The sequence below is a fragment of the Macrotis lagotis genome, chromosome 3, assembly GCF_037893015.1.
Source record: "Macrotis lagotis isolate mMagLag1 chromosome 3, bilby.v1.9.chrom.fasta, whole genome shotgun sequence".
Lineage (NCBI taxonomy): Eukaryota > Metazoa > Chordata > Mammalia > Peramelemorphia > Peramelidae > Macrotis > Macrotis lagotis.
In genome coordinates, this window is record NC_133660.1 from 287,079,117 (window position 1) to 287,104,122 (window position 25,006).

At 48.7% G+C, this 25,006-nt stretch overlaps 2 protein-coding genes across 11 annotated transcripts in view; one reads left to right on the top strand and one right to left on the bottom strand.

Annotated features, from left to right (window-relative positions):
* On the bottom strand, positions 1-19,058 carry SDHAF2 (succinate dehydrogenase complex assembly factor 2). Of its 4 annotated transcripts, XR_012477315.1 has the most exons (6): positions 18,891-19,058; positions 11,891-12,114; positions 11,653-11,762; positions 11,122-11,240; positions 9,557-9,730; positions 8,746-8,833 (listed from the first exon to the last, which is right to left on the bottom strand). XR_012477315.1 is itself a non-coding variant. In XM_074231350.1 (5 exons), exons 1-5 carry the CDS (start codon positions 18,936-18,938, stop codon positions 8,795-8,797), a joined length of 540 nt encoding a protein of 179 aa, XP_074087451.1. In that variant the 5' UTR covers positions 18,939-19,055; the 3' UTR covers positions 8,701-8,794. The 4 variants fall into 4 exon arrangements, 3 of the variants coding, with proteins under 3 accessions (XP_074087453.1, XP_074087451.1, XP_074087452.1); XM_074231350.1 differs by lacking the exon at positions 9,557-9,730 and having other exon boundaries at positions 8,701-8,833; positions 18,891-19,055; XM_074231351.1 differs by lacking the exons at positions 9,557-9,730; positions 18,891-19,058 and adding an exon at positions 17,935-18,560 and having other exon boundaries at positions 8,701-8,833.
* Positions 18,925-25,006, top strand: part of CPSF7 (cleavage and polyadenylation specific factor 7) — a 16,370-nt gene continuing 10,288 nt past the window's right edge. For 4 of the 7 annotated variants that reach the window (XM_074231336.1, XM_074231339.1, XM_074231337.1 and 1 more), the window contains exons 1-3: positions 18,927-19,029; positions 19,528-19,632; positions 24,217-24,435. In XM_074231336.1, coding sequence (XP_074087437.1) covers positions 19,579-19,632; positions 24,217-24,435 — 273 coding nt within the window. In that variant the 5' untranslated portion in view covers positions 18,927-19,029; positions 19,528-19,578. Of the gene's footprint in view, positions 19,030-19,126; positions 19,231-19,476; positions 19,633-24,216; positions 24,436-25,006 lie in introns of those variants that run through there. The other 3 variants (XM_074231341.1, XM_074231342.1, XM_074231343.1) reach the window with 3 other exon arrangements.

A 25,006-nucleotide genomic window follows, 5' to 3' on the forward strand; every position in this document is an offset into this window, starting at 1 on the left:
GGGAGAGGGGGTATTTTGTTTACTCTTAAACAAGAATATTTTATTAATGTATAAAAATTATTTGTACAAAATGATAATAAATAAATATTAAATTTTAAAAAAGAGGGGTTCCCTACCACATTTGCTCCCATTCTTTTTCATTACTGCTTTATTTCATCCTCCATCCAAACTGAGAATATAGACCCCCCCCCACACACACACACACAAAAACACACATATCCTCTCAGAGGATTCATCTCCAGAGGAATTCTCCAGAATAATACTGGACAAATGGGTCTATCACCTGAGGGTTCCTCCCCTTCTTGAGCTTGAGACTCTGTCAGGGGTGGAGTTGAGTCCATCCGGCCTATCTCACACCTGAACATGGTTCCCCTTTCCAATATCTTGGATCTTTATTCTTTACTAACACACTATCCAATCCAATAAACATTTAGGCTAGGCACTGTGCAAAGGGGATGTTTGTCCTTCATTCTCAAAGAGGACCATGACATCAGGGAAGTGATGCCATGAGAAGCACATGAATTGGATTGGGGGGTCAGGGTTGTACTAAGTCATCAACCCCATTTCTCCTCCAGAGCCATCTGGGTCCAGTGGCCAGGATGTCTAGATATGGTTCTGGATGCAAGCCAATCAGGATTAAGTGACTTGCCCCGGGTCACACAGCTAGTAAGAGACAAGTGTCTGAAGTTGAATTGGAACTCCTGTCCTGACTCCAAGGTCAGTGCTTTATTCACTGAACCACCAAGCTGCCCTTCTGGAAATAACAATGAATAAGAAGAAGACAGTCCCTCCTCTCTAAAGGGAGCCCCAATCCATCTGGTGCCATCACTATGGAAGCCCAATGCTGCCTCTTGGGCAAATGATAAGCCCTCTGATTCTCCAGTCTTTCCAAAATCTCTCCCAGAGGTTCCTAGAAAGGAAGTCACCTGGGCCAGGTAACTAGAACTCCTCAAGGGCCTGGTTAGGCGATCTCTCCTTATCTCTATTTTGATCTTGGGTAGCAATTGCCTTTGGGTCAAGATTAGTCAGCTCTTACCCCATCCAAAGATCATTCTCCTGGAACTGAAAACAGGAGCATAATCTGAATTCAGCAGCTCTGTCCCGTCTCTGTGTCCTATTAGGCTCACCTGGCCCCGCCTCGATTGGCAGACAATCCTCTTCTGTCACAGCGGAGATACCAGGAGGGCTCCATGGGAGCAAAGGCCCTGGGGATTTGGTGGGGAGGGAACAGCCAGATTTTCATTTTAATACTCTGGTGCCCTTCCCCCCAGCCCATGCTCAAGGGACATAAACAACTATTTGCCTGGAATTACTTCAGATGGCTGAGGAAGAGCCCAAAGAGGTTCCCAGCAGCTTTGCAGCCAGTCCCTCCAGAGAAGCAACAGTCATCATCCACTTCCTGACACCCCTTCTAAGAGGGACCGAGGGAGGGGCTTTTGTGTTTAGCCTTGCCATCAAAATGTTCCTTGAATAGAAAGATCCCAAAGGCAGGCATTCCTGGAGCAGGACACCTGAGGAGAGCTGCCAATTCCAAGTCCGGGAGCTTCCAAAGGATGCTGTAAAATGCATTTACAAGAGCTAATATTGAGATCCACGTTAAGGTTTGCAAAGTCCTCTAAGCAGCAACACATATATACCACTATGAAGACAGATCTAAGAGGGTCTGCACCTCCATCTACCTGGGGTCTCTTGGTGATGGTGTTATTCTGCCCACACATTACAAGAGAGGAAACTGAGGCACAGAAGAGAAGTGACTTGCTCAGGATCACACAATAGCAGACTGCAAGCTCTTTGAGGCTTTTTGTCTTTGGGTAGTGGTTAGTGCTTAATGATGAACACTGTTCTTCAGGTCCGACTCTCTATGACCCCGTTGGAGGTTGTCTTGGCAGAGATCCAGATTCCCTCTCCAGTTCATGTGACAGATGAGGAAACTGAGGCAAGCAGGGTGAAGAGACTTGCCCAGGGTCACACTGCCAGTAAGTGTCTGAGGCCAGATTTGAACCTGGACTCAAACCTCTGGGCACAATGGTGACTCTAACTGTTAGAATAAAGAAATATAGGGATTTAATCACATCTCACTAAGTCAAACCAACAGCCACTGACATGTCTTGTCCAGGTGTGGTTGACAGAACTGGATTTGAGGAGGGAAGGAGGAAGGAAGGGGAAAAAAGGGTGGGAGAAAGGAGGGCAGGAGGTCTGCTTTTCCCTTCCCATCCCCACCCCCCTTTATTTTTGTGTGACCTTCAGGAAATCCCAACCTCCTCTTGTGAGTTCCCATCTGCAAAATGATGGTCCCATGACTGAAACTCCTTGTGTTTCCATGGCTTCTCTGTAGAACGAGTTGCTAGGAGGCCTCTGAGCTCCTTTTTGGCTCCCAGTCTTAGGTTCCTGAAAGCTGGCTCTATTTGTGCCTGGGCCTTCTTCCTGCCTCCCCTCAAGGTTCAATAGACCGGAATGGTTCAAAGGTAAATGAAGTCACTGAACCTCCAACATCTGGTAAGCCCTTCCTTTGTACTCAGCCCTGTGCTAAACACTGGAGATACAAATGAAAACCTTGCCTTCAAAAGCTTTCATCCTTATGATGGAAGACCACACATAAAGGGGTCAGGTGGGAGAAAAGGTGGCACAGTATGGAGAGGAGATCATTTCAAGTTTCTCCTTAGAAAACCATAGAGAAGAATGTTGTGGCTCATCTGAAATTGAGATGAATTATGGGACAGAAAAAAGACTATGCCATTTAAAAAAAAATAATAAAAACCAAAAAGAGAATAGGAATAATTCACTTTTACATAGCAGTTGTGGGAATTGTAGGAATTGAGTGAACTGAACTGACTCCATCTTGTCTCATTTCTGGAACTAGCTCAGTTCTCTTTCTATCCAATTATGGATCTGCTTTAATTTCTGTCTTGTAAGAAGACTTTATTCAATTTTGGGCAATGAGAATTATGTAAAACTTTATTGTATCATCTAAACCTAGTTCTGCGTGGCTGGGAGTCTGGACAATCTCTACCTGTGGTTTAGAGAGACCCTCTACTAAGGACCACAAGCTCAGTCAGATCTGAAGATTGATGCAAGGTGGTTTTTTTGTCTTATTTTCCATAATTCTACATCTCAAACAACTCATATATATTATCTGAAGGCTGGTTTCATACCTGTCAAACAGTTGTTTCCATGTATCTCTGATCGTATGTGTGTGTGTGTGGGGGGGGTAATGGGGTTAAGTGACATGCCCAAGGTCACCCAGCTAATAAGTATCGCGTATCTGAGGTCACATTTGAATTCAGGATTGGTCCACTACGCCACCTAGCGGCCTCCTACCTTTGACTGACTACATTAGCTTGGGGGGAGTGGGACATCTCTTTTCTGATTTCAGAACTTGTACCTGTTTGCTCTCTCCCTCCCAACTTGGAAAGTCCCTAATCTTTCCTCCAATTACAACTCAGATAACCTAATCTTGTATCCTGGTTAGTTTTCTTTAAATGTATAAAAATCTATCTTCTGTCTTGGGGGTCCAGTGCCAAGCTGAGGCCTGCTCCCAATTTGTTTTGCCATTGGCATTAATAATGTGCTATACTTGGAAGTTCATCCTTGGTGTCCTCAGATACTTGAGATTTCAACCGTCACATGCTCACTGGACCGTGAGTCCAAGGACTTCCATCCAAATCCTGGCTTACTTAACCTCTCTGCACTTGGACTTCCTCAACTGTCAAAATGTAGGACTGGACTGGATGGTCTCTAATGAACCATCTGGCCTTAAGGCAGGGAGTTGGAGTATTATTCTGCTTGTTTTTTAGATGGAGAAACTGAGGCTTTTAAATAAGTCATTTATCCTTGCTGAGAAGTATAGGAAGTCTGTTCCAAACTCAGTTTTCACTTGGCATAAATCCAGTGCTCCTCTCCATTACCCTTTCCTGCTGCATCAGATGGGAAGTCAGCAGCCTTTAGAGCCCCTGGACACCAGCAAAATTCATCCAGTAAGAGCCTGGACAATGATGCTTAAGAAGACAGATGCAACACAGCCAGAGTTTGAGCAGATACAAGTTATGAAGGCACATGGATGTGTGAACAAGGTAATCGAGAGCTCTATGTCTGAGGGCAAAGGTTGAATCTCCTTTCTGTTCTTTACAGCTCCTTGTTGGGTTCCTGGCACTAGATGTATGTATGTTAATATCTAAAAATGCACTGTAATGGCCTATTTTTATTTAATAAGAGGGAAAACTGTTTCCATTGCGCCCATCAACTGAACAGATGGTGAGACCAGTCACTTCCAAAGGTGACCAAGAGCCAAGTCTGAACAAGAAACATCACACTTTACTCAGCCCCTTTCCAGCACCAAATGGAATAGTGGTGAAAGGTTCATTGAACAAATCTCCCAGGTGAAATGGGAAGGGAAGCAGGGACTCATAGGGACAAAGATAGTGGGAAAGCCAGAACTCTAGGATGGTCTTTCATTCCTACCAACTGGAAACTTCCAGTCTGTGACCCAGAGTCACCTAAATGGAATATTACCGCTCCTTACAAAAGACCTTTTGGAGAATACCCAAAAGGCCCAGCCAGAGACTGGTACAAGCTAGGTCCTGGTGCAATCTCCCCCCAAACCATCCTAGCCTTGCTCTTCCTGTCATCATGCCCAAGGTTGACTCTTTGGACCTTGGTTCTAGATCCAGTGTAGGAGATAGGCCACGTGAACTGGTTTAGAGGTTAACTACCCTAACTTGGGAGGTATCAGCTGCTACCCTAAGGGGGGTGTCAGGGATTGCCAACTAAACCGGAACTGCCCTTGCTACCCTCAACTCCATCTCTGGGTTCTTGTAGGTGTCTCCTGGATAGGAAAAGGGACACTGACTGGCAAGTCTGGTTCTTCTAGTAAACATCTTCAAGACCCCAAGACTCCAGCAACTTGGAACCAGTCATTGCCCCTTTCAAGGTTTCTTCCCCCCTTCCATGAAAGGAGGGCTTGAACTGATGACCCCTAGAGTCCTTTCTGGTTTTATGGCTTGGATTATCTAATGGGTTAATAGCTAAGCAGCTAATAAATGGAGATGCTGGAATCACAACCCCAAAACCTTCCTCCATGGGAGCTTTTTCTCTTGCTCTGTAAGTACAGTAAGGCTGGAAGGTAGTCATGGTGGGGAAGTTACCTGAGGTGGTCTGGTCTGAAGGCTACCCTTTCTCCCATTCCTTTCCAGGCTCTTTAGATTTTTCATGAGCTCACTCCCCAAGACCTGGTGTGTCTCATTTTTCTTCCTCAAACATGTGAACAAGTCATTGGCTTTTCCTGGCTCTCAGGCAGGCAGTTTGCTCTAGCATCCCCTTTGGCTATCCTTGGGGTTTGTCCTGTTTATGTGGCCTCCCCCTCCAGGACTGGGACCTGGTGACAGTTTGAGAGAATCTTACTTTCTCAAGAGATTACTTTCACAAGTTGAGGGAACTTCATTTTACCAATGAATAAGGTTCTGTGCTTAGTTTGAGGAATGTGAAGATTTAAAAGACTATCTCTGTCCTAGGAGGCTTGGAATTTAAGAGGTAGCTTGGGGTTACTCAAATATATGACACAAATGTGTTTAGGGCAAAGGGAGACCTTTAGAAAAGAGGTCATGAAAGAGCTGAGGGAGAGAACAATTGCAGCTGGAAGTTGGGGGGGGGAGACTCTTAAGACATTAACTGGGCCTTGAGCAGAGGGCTGACTGAGATGAATGGCATGCTGTGAGTTGGACAAGGACTGAGAATCTTCTAGCTATGGGGAGGGGGTGGAAATTGTCCCAGGATTTGAAAGTAACAGTGGTGGGGAGATCTGCAAGTCCACAGAGTGGGGCAAGCCCGGAATGGCAGGTCAGAATTAGATTTAGGGGTTACCAAGATCAGTTGATACTTGAGGCAATGGAGCATTCCCCAAGTTTCTGAATGATGAGGCAAAGCACCGCAGACCATGCATCTGAAAGGGGAATCCTGGCAGGCAGGAAGGCCACCTTGACTTAAGCTGCTCTCTGGAGGCCACCCCCATTCTTAGCAATTTTGGCTTTAATGTCAGTCAAGGTCTTCAAACCCTGCTTGGCCCAATTAGTGGATTGCTGGGTGGTTCCAAATGTGAAGCCAAGGCTGGAGACTAAGAAGCAGTGGACTGTCTTCATGATAACCACCAAGATCAAAGGAAGGACAGCAGAACATCTCAACAGATCCAATACCCAAAGACGGCTCCTCCAGGCAAGAATTGCTTTGGCTTTATTTGCTCCCTGTTGCCTCTTTCATATGCCTCTCCCTCAGATACGATTAGGACACAGGCCACCATTCCTATTTTGGGGGATTTCTTAATTCTAAGCCCTTTGTTTACTCACACCAGCATTCTCTCTTAAATTACAAGCTAGTAATAATAATAATCCCTTACACCAATGCAATGTAACAATTATCCGTTTGGTATCGACCAGGTGCCAGAACATGGCCCCTCCAGCCCAAGGCCAATGATTGCTTGTCAGGCCTCAAAGAAAACTGGGGGACTCAGGAGAGCCTCCTAAGACTCAGGAGTCAGGGAAATGCTGATAAACATGGTTGTGTGGTGACAATGTACAAATGAAATGAGACTCCCAATAGACCACTTTCACATTAGAGCGTGGAAGGCATATGAACTGTTTTTCCCAATTGTGTGGATTATCTCAAAAAGTTAGTCCAAGTGGAGAAAAGCAAGAAAGCCCCCCTTAAAGGCAGAAGAGGCCCTAAGGATCCAGAGTCCCTTTGAGGGGTGATGTGTGGATTGGGGGTTGGCCTCACTGCCACTAGAAAGTGACAGGGGCTATGAGAGGCTGGCGAGTTCATCCTCACCTTTAGGTGGGGGTGACAATTCCAGTCCCTACCTAAGGAGCCCGCAGCCCTCCCAGGAACAAATGAATCCTTTCTCAAACCAGACTGCCAAGCATTCAAACGATGGTCTGTTCCCATTGTTCAAAGGACACACATATGCTTGTTCTATGAAGAACTCAAGAAGGGGAAGTGCTCACAAGGGAGCTTGGCACAAGGACCTTCAAGGGCTCAGGAACCAACTGGGCAGCATGAAAGACACTGGCATGCCCCCGCCCCAGAGTGCCAGAACAGGTGCTCCAGGCACGGGGCTGAATTGAAGGAAACATGAGAACCCAGGCCAGGGGTTCCCAGGGACCATTTGTGCCCGACCTGGGGTGGAGCAATCTTGAGCTTGTGCTGGTCTGATCAGTCACCTTTCAACAGTCACTCATCCCTAACACAATGATGTTGTTTTGGCCTTTTTCAATAACAAAGGACAACCAACCATATGCCAGGCAAAGGTACGATCTGTGGATACAAGGCTAAGGGAAAATAGAAACCCCATGGCTGTCCTATATTGAGGTTTTCTCTTAAACTCCCATGATTCTTGTGAGGTAGCTAAGGCAGGATTGGTAGCTCCACTTTGCAGACAAGTAAATAGGTTCAGAGTGGCTGACTTGTCCAAGAGCAGATGGCTTATCACTGGTGGGACATATTTGAACCCAGATCTTTGCCCTCCCTGATGCCAAATTCCCAGTTCTTTTGAGAATTAATCAATTGGGGATTTAGTACATTAAGATGAATACAGAGCGCTTCCCTGGCCAGGTACTCCTCTTTATTATCATCTGGCTCAGTAGCTCCTGTGGGGCAACAGGGATGAAGCCATCAATGACAAGCCAACAGGAAAAAAAAATTGAACTAGAACCTGGTTCCATCATAGCAAATAGCTTCCCCTCAGCCCTTCTTCATCTGCAGAAATGGGAAGACCTGTCTTCACATGATTATTGTTGGAAGAGTGAGGACCTGCGATTTCATCCATATGGGGTGGCGTCTTCTCCACCTGCCCCCACATTCAGAATCTGACAGTAACCGGGGCAACTGAGACCTGAAGAGCCAAGCTGTCAGAGGCAACTTCTGACCCAGTGGCCAAGACCTGCTATCACCCATGGCGAGAGTCCCTGTCAATACTGGGCTCACTGCTCCGTTCAACACAGTGATCTCTGAAAGAACATATTTTGACTATAGGATTGCTCTTAGCAGTCTCCCTTCAAGCCCTCCTTCCATGCTTCACTGTGGCTGGAAGGTGACCCATGGGTTCTTCAAGCACTCTGCCAGGACAGGGCAGGCTCTGGGGGATCCTACCAAGCTTGGGAGTGGGGCCCAAAGACTAGATGAGCTAAGTGCAGACCAGACCACCTTCAAAAGGGTGACCATCAGGCAAAGAATCACTCTGCACACCAAGACTCATACCACCATCGGCCAAAGCACAGGAGGGTGATCTGTAGTCAGGAGGGGAGTAACCATACTGAGGAAACCAGATTTTTGGAGGTAAAATTATTCTAACTTCTTGGAAGCAGGGAGACTTTGACTTAAACAAAGCTGAGGGCTGGGCAAGGCTCCCCCAGGGACTGAGCTCCTCCATGGGCTGACCTGATGAACAGCTTCATCCTCTGCTCCTAGAATGAGCTCCTGGGTTGGATCCTGCAGATAAGCAGAGGGCTGGGTCATGTGGATATGGAGACAAACCACCACCACCGAGGCCATTGCAAGCAGAGATACAAGGAGTCCTTTTACGAGAAGGGATGGGCTGAGAAACGGGGCCTTTTACAGCCCAGCTCGGTCAGGGGGAGCAGCAGGTGAGGAATTCACTGGGCCCTGGCAGTCATGTCCTTTTAGGGTTCTGCCCTTTGGCCCCACAACAACAAAGCTTAGGACGACTTCTCAAAGAGGTACTCGAGATCCGGGGCCCGCAACCTCTGCTCTTTGTTCTTGTTCTTGGCAAAGTCTCTCAGCATCACCATTACATCATTCTCAAAGATCTCGGGGACTGGTTTTGCTTCTGTAGAGTAAGAGAAGGTGACAGGGGATAAGGGGCAGAGCTCAGGTCCAGACCCTGCTACCCTTCACCCAAGCTGGGGACCATGGCAGGGACTTTTCTACAGAGGCAGCTGTGGACACAATTCTGGACTTCTGGAGTCCCAGCCCCAGTTCAAATCAGCTTCTTCCCAGCTATGGGACCCTAGGTCAGCCACTTCACCTGTCTGCTTCAGCTTCCTTAACAATAAGAGAGACATTAATAACAATTACCACACAGATTTGTTGTGAGGGGCAATGGAGCCAATATTTGTAAAGGGCTGGCACACAGGAGACGCTATCTGCTGTTATTCTTAGGTATTTTGCTTTTTTATTATTATCACCACATGGAGTGCTGCCAATTTTGGAGACTTGGAGGAGGGCTGAGAATCTGGGTATGATTTCACCACTGCAAGCTGGGCTCCAAGGGGTCTGCTTTGCCACTCAGATATCTGTCTTGGACTCCAAAAAGAGCCTCATGTCTCAGGTTTATGAAAGGAGGGAGGGAGGGAGGGGGCCACTGCTGGCCCCAGGACCAAACTTCCAACCAATCACGGTGTTCCCTAAACCTCAGCCCAGCAGCCAACTTCTCTATAAGGGGAGCTGTCCATTTATGGACACATGGCTTGTCCCAGTGAATAGTTTGTCTTGCTCAGAAATCTGCCTCAGTTTACTCTGTGGCTAAAATCTCAATCACAACAATACTCACTGATTAAACCCACAAATCAGGTGGTTAATATGTGGGAAGACTTATTCAAAGAAGCCCTTTCTGAGACCAGCACCCATGCTGCTTTGGCTTTCCCTTGGCCATAAGCTCCTTGAAGGTGGGGACTTTCTTGCTTTTTCAATGTGTCCCCAGGTGGGAAAACCAGGACGTGGCTGCCTGTTGATGGAGTTTTGATCAGATCCAACCATTGTGAAGAACGGTTTAGAACTACATCCACAGGGGTTCAATAAACCTCGGATCCAGCAAAACTACTCCTAGGTTTGCATCCCAAAGAGATCAGAATAAAAGGGGAAAAGATCTACATGTACAAAACTATTTATGGCAGCAAGAATTGAACATTGAGGGGATGCACTTCCCTTGGGGAATGGCTGAAGGAGTCGTTTGTATGAATGTGATAGACTATTATTCTACTCTAAGAAATGATAAGCAGGACGCTCTCAGGAAAGACTGACGTGTACTGATACAGAGGGACGTGAGCAGATTGGAGAATACTGTGAACGGGATGGCAACATTGTGTGAGGAACAAGCAGGAATGACTTAGCCCTTCTCAGCAACAGAGACCCAAGACATCCAAAGGACTCATGCTAAAAAATGCTCTCAGTCTTCAGAGAAAGAACTGATGGAGGCTGAATGCAGATCAAGGTCTACTCTTTTTCTTTCTGCATGTGTACATGTGTGTTGCTTTGGGTCTGTGTCTTCCATCGCCACATGACTAACATGGGAATATGCTCTGCATGACTGAACATGAATTGACTATAACAATTTGTTTATTGGCTTATAGAGGGGAAAAGTGAGGGAGGGAAAGAGAAAATGTAGAAGTCAAATTTTTTTAAAAAGAATGTGAAAAATTATCTTTACATATAACTGGAAAAAATAAAATCTGACTTTTTAACAAATGCATCCCCATGTCTTAGAACAGCGGCATTTACCAAAGGCTTTTTCATTCTCTTGTGTCAATAGAATACTGGGAACATTCTCAGGCTGCACTGAATGCACAGTATCTAACACCCACGTGGCTCATGAGAGGGGCAGCCTTGGATGGAGCCCAGAGCCTAGACAACAAGACAGGTGAGGAACCTCCCCTTATTCAGTCGCCCTCATCCCCCGTGCCCCATATGGAGGGTGGGTCAACCATTTAGGACGAAGAGCAGGACCCGAGTCGGACTCCATGCCCAGCTCTCTCCAGTGATTCTGGTTCTTTTCTCGCTAGTACAGGAGTCTGTCCACTGACCAGATCACAGATTCTCTAAATAACACAGCACCCAACCGTAAGCTCAGCTGACTGATTAAACAAAGCTTGTCTGAAGAATGGAACCAGCTCTACGTAACATAAGATTCCTTTTAACCATTTTCTTTCATATCTGACAAAGAAATCTTACTGGGGGGGGGGGGGGTCAATGCCCAAGTTGACTGAAGAACACTGGGCCTACCATCCACAAGCTGGAGAACAAGACTACCCAATCACAGTCTGACTTGGTAGCTGCTCAGGTGACCTTCCCAAATCACTGAGACCCTGGGGGGGGGGGGGGTCAGCCCCTTTACTCAACCTGTATGATGACGCCACTTCCTGTGCCCCCACCTTCACCATGTGTGTAACATGGCAGACCCAAGGCAGGGGCTACAATCTCTGTTGTCAGAGTAGAGATACAAGAAGCAGCTTGCAACCCTGGAAAAAGCCAGAAAACATGGGTCCAAATCCTGACTCTGCTTGTTACGAGTCCACCTGGTTAGACCAGTCATTTCCGTTTTGAGACTTGGGTTCCCCTGATATAAAACAAGAAGCTGGACTAGACTAGACAACCTCTGAAATTTGCTGACTAAAAGCATGTGGGCCAAGTCTCCGGTCAGGAATGAAGACCAACACAGCTTTTGAGACAACAGCTCGCAGGGTCAGTCAGCTAGGACCCTAACTTTGCTGCACCCCAGGATGTTCATCAAGGAGTGCAGTTTTCCAGGCAGAGGGGCCTACAGGTCACCCAGTCCCACCCTGTTATTTCACAGAAGCCTGGCAAGATTGTTATTCAGGTCCCTGACTCTAGGCCCAAGCCCCCAGGCCCTAGTGACCCCCTGGCAAGTACCTATGGCCCAGTAGTAGATATCCCAGTCATTACTGGGTTCATTGATCAGTCGATCGTAGAGACTTAGCTGCTTCTCTGTCATTCGGTGCAGATTCTCCTTGGCAAAAAGGCTAGAGAAGGAGGGAAAAGAAGAAGACTCAGAGAGTTGTTTGTGGCTGAAGGACTCAGCAGTCCTAGCCATCGAGGGCAGGTCCCTCCCCTGTCCCACCAAGAGCCCCTAAGTTCCCCTCTTCCCGACCTGAGCAGGATGCAGTTCTCTAGCATGCCTCTCTTCCTGCTCTCATAAAGCAGGCGAGCCCTCTTGGTTTCAACTGATTCATCGGTTCGTTCTTCCCATGGAGGTAAAGGGATTTCAAGCATATCCTTTTGAGAGTCTGCTGGGCTGTCCCCTCGGTAGAATCGTCTGGACAAGAAGCCTCCCACAAAAGGTGACAGAAGAGACTGCCTGGACAAGGTAAGAAGCTGAAAAAGAAAAATCCCAAAATGAATTAAGCAGCATCTACTTTGATTCAAAAAACCTTTATTAAATGCCTATGGTATGCCAGGGACTGTACACTGAAAAGAATGTGCAGATTCATAAAATGTTGACTTTAGACAGACCAAGTGCAGGATGAATCAGAAGGGGAAGAAGTGGAGGCTAGTGGCTATTTACACTCTGGCAGGTAAGAGATGCTCTAATTCAATGCAACCCTTGCTTGGGTCAGGGTCCAGGGCTAAGTGCTGAGGATAATAAAGGCAAACCCAAAGCAGTCCCTGCCCAAGAAGAACTCCCATTCTAGAGGGGCCTACACAGAACAGGAACGATCATGAAAAAGGAGGGAACTTTAACAGGCATCTAAGGTCAACATTATGTGAAAAAGATGTCTCTGAAAGGCAAGGGTGAAGAGTGAATGCTCTCCAGACACAGAGCTGGTTTGGATGTGGCAAGGTGAGATGGAGCATCCAACTGAGGGAATGGCTGGAATAAGAATGTGTCAGGGGATATTTAATAGTTTTTGTTTATGGAAAAAAATACTGTTTGCTGATATTTGTCAAGTAGCACCAGACTGTAGAAAGTGTTCATTGCCAGGCAGAGGAATTTCTCTTTCTCTACAGGTAAGAGGAGTTCTGTTGCTATAGTCTTAAGAGATGGGGAAGGAAAAGGGCCATGACTCATGAAGGATGGACCTATGTGGGGAATGAATGAAGAGGTGAGCCTGGAGACAGGAAAATCAGCTGAAAGTAAAATTTGGCCAGGGTGGTAACAATATGGGCCTGAAAGAGGAAAATATCCAGGGGAAGAGAGAATTGATGTGAAATTATATGCAAAAAAGAATTGACAGATTGAGGAAATGATCAGATAAAGAGATTAAAGAAGAGTCCAGGATATCTCCAAGTTATGAACCTAAGTAAACAAAATATGGAAGATTTTGGAGATCTGAACAGAAATAGAGTTTGGAGAAGACTTTGGATAGGGAGCAGATGAGAAGTGGTGGGGTTTACAAGAGGACACTTTGATTCAAAGTAAATAATACTGACACTGATTGGCTAACTCCTATTTCTAGCCCTGTGTTTCCACTTATATGAGGAGGTTGGACTAGATTTTCTTTAAAGGTTTCAATTCAGATCTCCTACCATTTCTACTAGATGTGACTCATGCTCTCTCCTTAGTAGAATCTGGAGCTGGAGTAGGCTTAAGGTTCTCTGTCCCTTACCTTATGAAGTTATTTAACTTCTCTCTAGGTCCAGATGATCAAAGGTCCAAGGATAAGAACAAAAAAACTCAGGTCACCTAGAACTATATAAAATGGCCCTAAAGCACTAATAATTGGGGATGCAAATTAAAGCAACTGTGAAATTCTACCTCAAACTCTCTAAATTTGGTAAAGTTGACAAAAACTAAACAAGCCAGGCTCAATGCTCTATGGATGCTATATGATCAGATTCTCACAACCTAGGAGCCATGACCTGGGAGGGGAGGTGTTCTTAGGATCCCTGTTTTACAGATGAGGAAACTGAGGTGAGCACAAATGTCAGAGGGGCTGTGAGAAAATAGGCACTCAAGTGGCCTATGGAGAAGCTGGATTCAACAACACCATTCCTAGAAAAGTGTTCCAAAGAGAAAAAAAGCCCTTTTTGAGAGAAATGTAGGCCAGCACTTTTTGTAGCTATGAAGAGCTGGGGGGGGGGGGGCATCAATTGGTGAACTGGCAGAAAAAAACTATGGTGATGTAAAAGAATAATTTCTCCTAACTCTATTGTGGTAATGGAGAGGCTTCATAAGGGTCACCTTGCTCCCTAGTTAAAAACTAAGATCTCCCATGTTAATCACAAACCTAGGACGACAATGCTTAGGATGGAAGATCATCCTCCCAGGAAGAGACGAGAAGAATTTATACAAAGATGATAATCAAGTTCTATGGTTAGAACACTAAGGAGGTTAATGATTTCCCCTATTCTCAAATGGTGTAAAGTCCAATCCCCCCCCAACCTATGTGGTCATTACTTCAAAATGGCCTCCTCCACCTATAGGTTAGGGAAAAGATCTTAGAGAATGAAACTTAAAAATGTCTAACCTATATTTTCTGCCATTCTATTGTAAGCCTATGTTTTGAAGGTTCTTACAGATTTTAGGGTTCACAGTGTAGGAATAGAATCCTGCCTCTTCTGTGCACCTCATATGAGCCAGGCTCTAGTTGGACACAACTGAAGAACCAAACAAGTCAGGCTCTGCACTCTACAGATCTGATCATTCTTACAACCTAGGAGACATGAACTGGGAGGGTGGTATTTTTATGATCCCTGTTTTACAGATGAGGAAACTGAGCTAAGTACAAGTTAAGTGTCTTGTCCAAGTGAGATAACTAGGAAGTCTCTTAGGCTGAATTTGAACTCAGGCCTTCCTGACTCCAGGCCTAGTCTTATATCCATTCACCAGGAAAACAATTTAAAACATGCAAAAAGAGAAATTTTTTTAGATTTGTGGCCAACTTGACTACACACAGAGGGAGAAAAAATACTTAATTGAAAAACCTAAAAATCTTTTCTGGGCCTTAGTTGGGTCACGTGGTCTCTGAAATACTAAGAAGAAATGAGAATGGTAGGATCCAGAATAATTAGGTCCCATAAGAAGCAATCCTGGCCATGGGGCTTAGGTACCCACCTGGGCTTTGATGGCACAACGCAGGATCAGTTAAATCACAATCCAAGTGCTCAAAGCCTTGGAGATTCTTCCAGAACTATGCCCTCAGGTTAGGGCTAGGGAGATATTTTAGATCCCCATTGTTTTGGTGCATTCTACTGCAAAGTTCATACACACACATAATAAAAGAATTTAGAAGGGGCAGCTAGGTGGCGGAGTGGATAAAGCACCGGCCCTGGAGTCAGGAGTACCTGGATTCAAATCCGGTCTCAGACACTTAATAATTACCTGTGTGGCCTTGGGCAAGCCACTTAACCCCATTTACCTTGCAAAAAAAAAAAAAACCTAAAAAAAATTAAAAGTTAGAAAGCAAACTATAGTGTTATAGCTGAGGGTTCTCACAGGTAGCCTCATATTCATGATCTTGGTTTAGGAATATGGCATGAAATAGACACTACCAAATCCTTTCTCTAGGTTCTGATTCCCAGGGCAAAATCTTCTAAGAGTGTTCCCTCCAATTCCAGATGAAAACTATTAAAAAAAAAAACCCAAAACAAAAAAAAAAACGAGGATGGAAACAACTGTTACTTTTGGGCAGTCCCTTCCTTACAATCCAGTTCTCTAAGGTGGTCACTTCCCTCATCCTTCTCCAGTCCCAAGATAGCAGATCTTGAAAAGGGCATTCCCCACCCCTCTTCCCTTTCCATCCAACCAGGGCATCCCCTTCCAGCACTCCTAGGATTTGGAATTAAAGCTATTCAGACCGTACAAGCAAAGAATTTAGAGTTTAAGTCTCTAATTCTACAGTGAGAGAAAGTAGGGTGGACAGAAGTTCCATTATAATAGCTTCCACTATTTGCATGTTAAAGGCAAACTCACAGCTTTCCATTCAAACCAACTTCTATTTGCATCTGAAAAGAGCCATCCAGGCTGGGGGTAAGGCTCCAATTCACTACCATTTTTTGGGGGGGAAGGGAATATCTAAGGGAAACTCTGGGAGGCTAAAACAAAGACCCTAATATGTCTAGGTAGGAAAGTGATCTAAAAGGAATTCAGTTATCATCTACTATTTTGAGCTTTCATCTTTGTTTACTTTTAACCATCCTTTTTATAAGGCTTAATAGTATTTTCCCCAATCACCTACACAAATAGGTAATTCCCCCCCACCATTTTTGTTGTAGTTTGGCTGTGTCTGACCCCATTTGAGTTTTCTTGGCAGAGATACTGCAGTGGTCTGTCATTTCTCCAGCTCACTTTATAGATGAGCAAACTGAGGCACCCAGGGTGACTTGCCCAGGGTCACTAGCCAGATCTGAACTCAAGTCTTCCAGATTCTAAGCCCAGTACCTTCATCTACCTGCACACCTGGCAAGGCCTTTCTAAGGCAATGGGCTTGCTGGGTCCTGGGGAAGATGAAGCTTGAATGGGATTCAGGATGCTTTTAAGGTTACTTATTCAGAGTACCAGAAAGCTGGTCAAATTCAGGACCCTGCTTTTATCAGAGGAAGGGGTCACTCTGTCATTGGGGTGTGTGTGAGAGAGGCACTTCAGAGCTATAGTGTATGGCCTAAGACAGAAGGGGGAGGGGTTCCACAGGGTCACTCAACTCATAGGACAGAATCAAAGGATCAGGCAAAGTTCTCTACAAACCAAATGTCACCTGCTTTGACCCTGGCCGGGACCAGAAATACTAGGTAGTAAAAAGCCCCATGCCAGCAAATAGTTCATTTCCATTCTGCCTTTTGGCCTACAAAAAGCAGTTGTTTTTCTAACATCTCACAAGCTTTGTATCTGACCAGAAACTACCACACTATATTAGGTATTCTGTACCCCAAGATGGGCCATCTGGTCCACTGAGGCGCACAATGTTCTTCAAATAATGAGTGAACTATCCTTGCCTGCTTCTGTCGGGATTCCCTGAAGCTCCTGTAAGCAGCAATCACCCCCCCCAATCCCTCCCAGCTCCCCTTCTTTCCTTGCTTTTCCCTTTTTTCTGCACAAGTTGCTTGTTCTTGAACCTCAGCCCACCAGGAGAGGTGTAATAAGAGGAGCTGACCCTCATAACTCTGGGTCATTGTCTTTCAATTCTTCACCCTGCTCAACCTGAACTGACACTCCAACATCTTGATGTGTTACCTGAGAAGTGGGTGTCAACTCTGATTCCAGGCCTGGATATCAATCCAGGTAAGGCTATGTGTGTGTGTGTGTGTGTGGGGGGTGGTTCAAGGCTGGTCTCTGGCACTAATTAAGGCTACAATATCACGAAACAGTCTTTCTCCATAACAAGAGATTCCCCTATGGGCTGTCTGGGAAAATTGGGAAAAACTTGGTCTTCAGGTCTTTCAGAAGCGATGACTTGAATATTTTGTAGTTGTCTGGCCTCAGTAGGACTTACAGGATCAGGAAAAATGCTGTTTGGAGATCTCTTAACATTAACACCATCTTACAGTTATTTTTTTTGTAGCTATCCTCTCCCAAGACCAGGAATCGTGACAAAATTGCCCAAAGCTTCTGCTTAAATTTTCTCTGGAGAAGGGAAGCGGGAAGGGGGGGATCAATCTGCTCAATCTGATCTCCTTGGTGACCCCCTTTCTCTAAATCCATAAAAGTTGCAGCTCCCACTCTGCTCCCAGTCCCCCAAGGCTGAGCAATCCTCATCAGGAAGGAGGCAGTCTCTTGGAAAATCCCCTCTTATCCAGCTACCCTTCCCCCACCTTCTCACTAGTCTCCTGGACCTGCTCCAGTAAGAGCCAGATCTCTGAGAAAAAACAACTGTGCAAGTTCCTTTCTCAATAACTTATCTTTCACAGGCGGATGAAAAACTTGGGGTTACAATGACGTCCCCACTGAATGTACTTGAGCAGATAGTACAGCAATTTCCTCTCTTCTGGAATGATGTAAACACTCAAACCTCTACTTGCTGCATGGATGAGGAGAAACTGAGAATTTGGAACCTAGCCCAAAGGTTTGGGAATAGTTTGGCAGAAACGGGGCTGATAGGCCATTTTCCAGGGACTACCAAGATGACAGTGATAGGGAGAAAAGGAGCAGCATGGCACTGGCGCGTGCCCCCCCAAAAGAAGGCATGCCAAGGGCAATGAAGAAACAAGGTACTCTGTCAAGTGTAGAGCAATCTCTGAAGGGCCTGATGAAAACCTTACTTTTCCAAGGCTGGGGAGAGAAAGCATTAAGAAATAAAGTACCCTTGATCCTTCCTCTCCTGTGGGAGTTCCTAATCTTGGTACATATTTTCTCAGCCCGTCTGCTCCAGATTTCGGGTGGAAGCTGCAGAATTGGATCTAGGACCCCAAGGAGCGCAGGCCCTTTTGCAGGCAGCTTTCAGAGCAGACCGCAGGGTGAGGACGAGGGTGCAGGGCCGTCCCTGGGGCCCTTGTCACGGGTTCCCGTCAATCTTGTGATGAGATGGGGTCGCCGGTGCCCCTCATCGAGGCTCCGAGGTCAGACAGGGTCCCCTGAAGCTCTATGCCCGGCGGCGCTCCCCTGTTGTCAGCGCCCCAGGAGGCAGGGGGGCAGGCGATCCTCTTCGGCTCCCCACCCCCACGCCTGTCCTCTCCCCCTCGCCCGGAATGTGGGTGCCGTGGGGGGCGGGACTGCCCCCTGCCAGCCCCCCAGCGCGGGGTGGCGGGGCCTCATCGGCGCAGCCCCCCCAGCCCGGCTCCGGGGGGGGGGGGGGGCGCGCACGGCGCGGGATGACGACAGCGCCCCGGCAGGAAGGCTCGGCCGGATCCGGCCCCGCACATGCGCAGAGGCCGCCGCGGCCGGCCCGGCCCCCCCTTCCCCGCCCCTCCCCGGCCGCCGCTCCGGGCCCCGCGCTCCGGTCTGAGGCCGTGCAAGTGTCAGCGCGCTCCGGGCCCTCCGGCCGCCCGGCCGGGCCTCCCGGGCGAGGCCGCTCCCCGCATCGGACCTTCCGGACGCCCGAGCGAGCCCGGGCCCCGACTCCCGGGGCGCTGGAGGACGCCCGGCCCGACCCGGCCCTTCGCTGCCGAATGAGGAAGCCCAGGCCCGGCCTGGGGGGGGGCGGCGCCCCGGCCCTCCTCCCCGGCAGGGCGGGGGCCCCGCGGCCTCCCCCCGCCCGACCTCGGCCCGCTCTCCTCACCCGAACCGCAGGCGCCGCGGCCGCCGCCGCCGCCGCCGCCGCCGCCATTTCCGCTCGAGGCCGGCCGGAAGCCCGTCCGCCCGCTACATCCGGGAACCTCACGGCCGCCCCGGCGCGTCCGCGAGGCCTCGGAGGGGAGGTAGGCGGGGCGGGGCGGGGCGCGCGAGCGCGCGGCGTGCGTACGCGAGGCGGCGGCGTGCGTGACGCCAGCGCGCGGCGCGGGGGGGGGGCGACGGCGGCGGCGGCGGCGGCGGCGGCGGGAGCGGGGGGCGGGGCCTGCGGCCGGGCAGAGGTTCGCGCGCTTCGGGCCTAGTCCGGACTCGCCGCCGCCATATTCCCGGTAACGGGGGCGCGCGGCGGGGGGCGGCGGGGCCGGGGCGCGGAGGCGGGGGTGCGCCGACGGCCGCGGCGCCAGGGGCGGCGGGGCGGGCGGGGCCCGGAGGGCGGGCGGCGGGGCCGGGCCTAGGCCGGGACGGAGCCGCGCCGAGGCGGCGCTGGGCCCGGCGGGGCCGGGGCGGCGCGCGGCCCGGCGGGGGGCCCGCGAGCGCGGGGCGGCGGGGGAGGGGCGCGCGCAGGCGGGGCCGCCCCCTGCCCGGCGCCCGGCGGCGCTGACCCGCGCCCTCTCTCCGGCCCGCAGCGGCGCCCCCGCCAGCCCTCCGCCTCGCCGCGCCCCCGGGGCCCCGCAGCCATGTCGGAGGGAGTGGACCTCATCGACATCTACGCGGACGAGGAGTTCAACCAGGTGAGGCGGCGGCGGCGGCGCGCGGAGGCCGGCCTCGAGGCCCCGCGCCCCTCGGGGCAGCAGTTAGCCTGGCGCGGGGCGGGGCGCCGGCCGGGGGGAGGGGGGACCGTTGGAGCGCGGAGGGCGGGCCCGGCCGCTGGAGGCATTTGGGGGAGCAGCCCCCCGTGCCCGGGACGCGGTGGTGGCTGCCGGTGAGCCGCGCCCCCGTGGGAACTGAGGCGGGCTGCGGGGAGGAGGCCCTGCGGGCCCGCGGACTTGGCCGCAGGGGGGCCCGGGGCCTCCTCACAGGCAGCCTCGCTCCTTGTCCCCGGCGAGGGCTCCCGTGTGTCCGTGCGGGGTGAAAGGAGAGCCCTCCTCCCGCCCGGGGCGGGCTCAGGGCCGCCGGGCCCCTTCCAACTCCCGCATCCTCCCGATGAAGAAACACGGGCTGGAGCTGGCGTCCGCCCGCGCAGCCGGGCCTCGGGCTCCACCAGGCTCCCCTCCCCGAGCCGCCTCGGGGCAGCCCTGCTGCCTGGCCCTTCGGGGGGCACAGAAGGAAGGGGGCTCGCTCTTGACTACTTGCTTCCGCACCAAGTTGCGCGTTCTGTGGAAGGGCTCTGTTCCGGCCCTCGTGCAGACTCGGGATGGTGGACGCACCCCAACTCCTAGCCTTGTGGTGCCGGAGCCCCCCAGGGCTGGGCCAGCAGAGTGAAGGGATCGCTGGTGGAGGGCCAGAAGGGGCCGGGCAGCTCATTTAATCGAAATAGCGTCGGTTGTGTTTATTTATTCGGCCGCTGTTTATTTTGGAGGAGGATGGCCTCCTTTTTTAAAAAGGCAAGCGGGTGCCCTTGCAGACGGATTTCATTGTAATCTGGACCTGGAAGGAATATCAACTATCTAACTCACGTTATTAGGCACGGAGTTGGATCGAAGGCCACCGCAGTAGATCGAATCTAGGCACGTGTTAGGCATGGTGTCCATGAGCCAGTGTGAGCTGGCAGAGGCCCAAGAAACCCATTCAGCCCTTGAAATCTAAATAGCAACTCCTTCACTTACACACTGGTTCCCGGGACGAAGTTTGACATTATTCTGTGACTTTGATGCTAAGTAGGCAGCAGCTGTCTTCCCACAGGTGGACTTTGAAATCCTAGCTTTTTCAGAGATTTTTTTTTTTCATTTAGAAATCTGGGCTCCAATATCAGCTCCCTTAACTTAGGCATAGGTGCTGAAAGAGCTCTGGTTTTCTGTTCTGTGGGTGGGTCTCCAGGCCATTGTCCTAGGGGCTGTGTGGTGGAGCCTATGTCCCTAGGGTTCTCCTGCTAAGACTCAGTTGTGGATGCCAAGCCCGTTGACCTCAAGAAACCCTCCTAAGCTTGGTCTCACAGCGAGGCTTCCCCCAACCAGCTCTGGCACCTGCCTGCTTGGCAATGGGCTGAATATAGAATGCACTTTGATATTCCTTTGACATTCCTTCAGTAAACCAGGAATAAAACTGTCTTAGGAGGCCTGTTTTTCTCCTAGGCAAACCTCAGGAGTGTGGCTTGGGGCTGGGGTTTGTTTGATTGTCAGCACAGTTTCTAGTTCCCTGTGGTAGCTGTTGATCCTCCACATTCCCTGACCCCTGTCCTGTTACAGCATAGTCCTCATCTGTGGAGGGAACTTCATCTTTTGTGACAGGGAAAGGGGATAGGACAAGCATCTTTTAAGTGCTGAGCACTGAAGGGTTAACCAAGGACAGCCTTGGGGAAGAAATGAAGCTGACTGTGGGAGAATGGAAGCTCCAGAAGGGGAGGGGGGGTGTCCCCTCCAGTCCAAACATTGTGCCTTGCCCATAGTAGGCACTTAAAAAAGGTTTGTCAGTTGATTGATGTCAAAGTGATTCTACCCACAGCCACAAGTCACCTTTCATCAAGTTAGATGAAGTGTTAGGTGATACCTTGTATTTACGCCTAGGAATGATCTGAAGTTGGTGTTGTGACATCAGGCCTCTTATCAGTGCTTAGTGGAACAAAATAACAAAGATGGTAACTAATTTGCCCCCAGCCAAACATACGTTTCCATTCATGTTCCTGCTGTCTTTCTCCTTGTTTCTTCAGAGACTTAAACTGTTCTTTGATGAAAATCTTGATCTCCCATCTTGACCACCTAAAATGGCATCTTTCTGGTTTTTTGCCTCATTGAGTCTATGATATTGCCCCTTATCTCAACTGGAAATTCTTTTGATTTGTTTTTATTTTACTTTATTGCATTCTGATTCTAGTTAACTAGACTGTAGTGCTTGGGTGAACATTTTGAACTGTATTTCTGAAGTACAAAAAACCCAATACTATAGAATGCATTTTAACCCGAGTGAGTGTCCTTCCATTATGTAATAAACTAAAGAGAGGTCTTTGAAAGTCAAAATAAGCCCGTGATGAAAAGTAAGAGAAATAAAAAATAGCAGAAAGGGGGAGGTTTGAATTTAATTGATCATTTGGTCCTTGATAAGGTTCGATGATCTCTGTGGTTTAAAAGTAGAATTTACTTAAATCTTTTGTTTATACAGCATTTTACCTGTAAATGTATTTTCTCTCAGCCCCCAAAAGTCATCCTTTGTAATAATAAAAAAAGAAAAGTCACTTCGAGAAAAGTAACCATCTCAGCATGGGGTACAGTGAGCTGTGGCTCTGGATTCAAATCCTTTATATGTTTAAGAACACTGACCCTGTAAAATCAGATTTGAACTACATGGCCTTGGAGGAGGATCCTTCCAGTTCTAGATTTCTGATCATGTGATCAACTGTCTCCCTTCCCCCCCTTGTATAAAAGAAAGGGGGAGGTGCAAACCTGAGTCGAACGTGGTCAGGTTTTTCTCTCCAACTCAATTGTTGAAATTATGGTTTCCCTGATTTTCTTTGTCATGTCTTAGATTTTAAATTGCATTCAGTATGTACCACGGTTCTGTTATTCCTTGATTGATGGGTATCTACATATTAATAGTTTGAAGTATTTTTGGTTTTGCTGCTATAAAGTAAATTTGCGGATATTTTAGTGTTTATAGGACTTTTATCTTTGGCCTCCTCAGAGTCTAAGCGATATCTCTGGGTCAGAATTTATTGGGCATTAATAACCTTTTTCAGTAGTGTTAGTGAACATGCTTTCCTTTACCCTTCCAACAATGGTGCTCTCCATCTTTTATCAAAAACAGTGTTAGGAGGCACTACCAGCTCTGCCTGTCCTGAGTAGAGTTGGCCTATAGGACAGTAATAAAGGATAAAGTGATAAAGGACCTAACAGGCTTCCCAGTTGGCACCCAACGCTGAGATAGCAGTACACGGGAGGGCAGTTTATCAGTGTCTTGTCGCCATTTTGTGATTTTGGAAGACCTTCTTGTCTCTGGTCCTGGAGGTGACAGTGTGCCAGAGTTGGTGTCTCTCCAGTGCAACAGTGGTGCCAGCTCCCCTTCAGGAAAGCCCTGCTGGGCTTTGTTGCTCATTTTCTAGATTTAGTTGGACCACAGGATAGGTCAGATTTTTCCAAATTTCCTCCTGTTTGACCTAATAAAAAGCCCATCATAACAGTTTCTGGTCTGTACCCTCATGCTCTCCTCTGCTCACAGCATTGTAGCCTCTGCAACTGTCATCTTCTCTGAGGTGCCTCAGGAGTGCACTCTGGGCAGAGGCTCCTCAGTGACGCCATTGCTGCTGCTGTCATCTTTTCATGGTTTTGTCTGGTTTATTTTAATGAACTGGTGCTGAACTTGGAGGATTGTTGCAAGCTTTACAATTTCCTCACATTGACTGGAAACAGACTTTTGTTGAGTGATCTGATTTAAGCCTACGATGCCGTTTCCTGTGGAATGGTACTAAGCTAAGGAAACTGTCTACTCTGTCCTGTTCTCCCCCCCCCCCATCTAACCTTTGTAGATAAAGGAATTAGGAATTTTCTTGGTTTATTTTTGAAAATTTCATGTAAACATTTTGAAGGATTGCAAATGAGATTTAGAATTCCTTATTGGAACTTTGTATTTAGGAAGGGTTATCCACGACTGGCCTTTGATGAGTGGCATTTTCATTTAATTTCCTTGTTTTAAAAGAATTCATACTTTATGACCAAGTCAATTTTATACTTGATATCCATAGTGAAGCCAGAGACCATGCTAGCTGTGCATTAATAGATTTTAAAAGTGCAAGTTCAGTTTAAATGATATCCTTGGGGTTGGAGGTGGCTCCAGTTCTCCCCTACATGCCCCAGAATAGGAGGCGTCTCCCAGTCAGTTTTGGGGTTTTTCCTAAGAGACCCGTCCTAGAGTTGTTGTTTAGAAGGCAAATGAGATAAAGCAGGAGAAACAGCCTGGGGGTTGGGGTCCTAGGACCCTTCTTGAGGTGGGGTAGGGGTCTCAAGACCATAAGTTGCTGAAGGTCTGGACTTGTATTTTCTGTCTGGGTCACCAGCACTGTGCACAGAGGAGGGAGCCACAGAAGAGTGGCTGAACGAAGTAGCTTCTGGCTGTGTACCACCCTGTTTTGAAGCAGCTGCTTAAACATTGCTTTCTGATTGTCTGCCCCACAGGGCTGGGGAGTTACCTGTTTGGGGAACTCACTTCATTCACCCCTCATCCCCTAGGACCCAGAGTTCAGCAATGCTGATCAGATTGACCTATATGACGACGTGCTGGCCGCCAGCTCCCAACCATCTGATGACCGAAGTAGCAGTGCCGAACCGCCACCTCCCATCCGACAGGAACAGTCTCCCAAGCCCAACAGCAAATCACCGGCGATCCTGTACACCTACAGTGGGCTGCGGAATAAACGAGCCGCGGTCTACGTGGGCAGCTTCTCCTGGGTGAGCCTGGCTAGCCAGCAGCGAGCAGGGTGGCCATGGGACAGACTAGCGCCTCCTAGAGCTGCCTTGAGGTTGGTCATGGCGGGGATGCCACCTTTCAGAGTCTCCTCTCAGATGGTCTCAAGTCCTGAGAGTGGGGTCAGGTTGGATCAGCCTCTGGGCGGAGAATCCTCAGGACTTGAATGGTACTGAATGGAGAAAGCAGAGACTAAGTGGGTGCGGCTCTTTGTGTGGCGGGGCTGCCCCTGACCCCGGGGCTTTATATCTAGCAGGATCATCTCTGGGACGAGCTTTCAGTGAACACCTTGAACTCTTGGTGGTCATTAGATGGTCCTGTGATAATGGTGGGGGACGGGGATCAAAGGCCCTCGTAGCTCTAGTACGCTCTGGGTAGGTGGTGACTCTTGTTCTGCAAAAGTCGTTTCTGTTCTATGGTTTGGGCTGGTGGGGGTGGCACGGCCACAAGAGTGATTTTCTGTACTCAAGGAAAAGCTGGCTGTGGTAATGTCCTTGCTATTCAGAAGAGGAATTTTTAAGTCTTACTGTAGCCACCCTTTGCACTGATTATTAG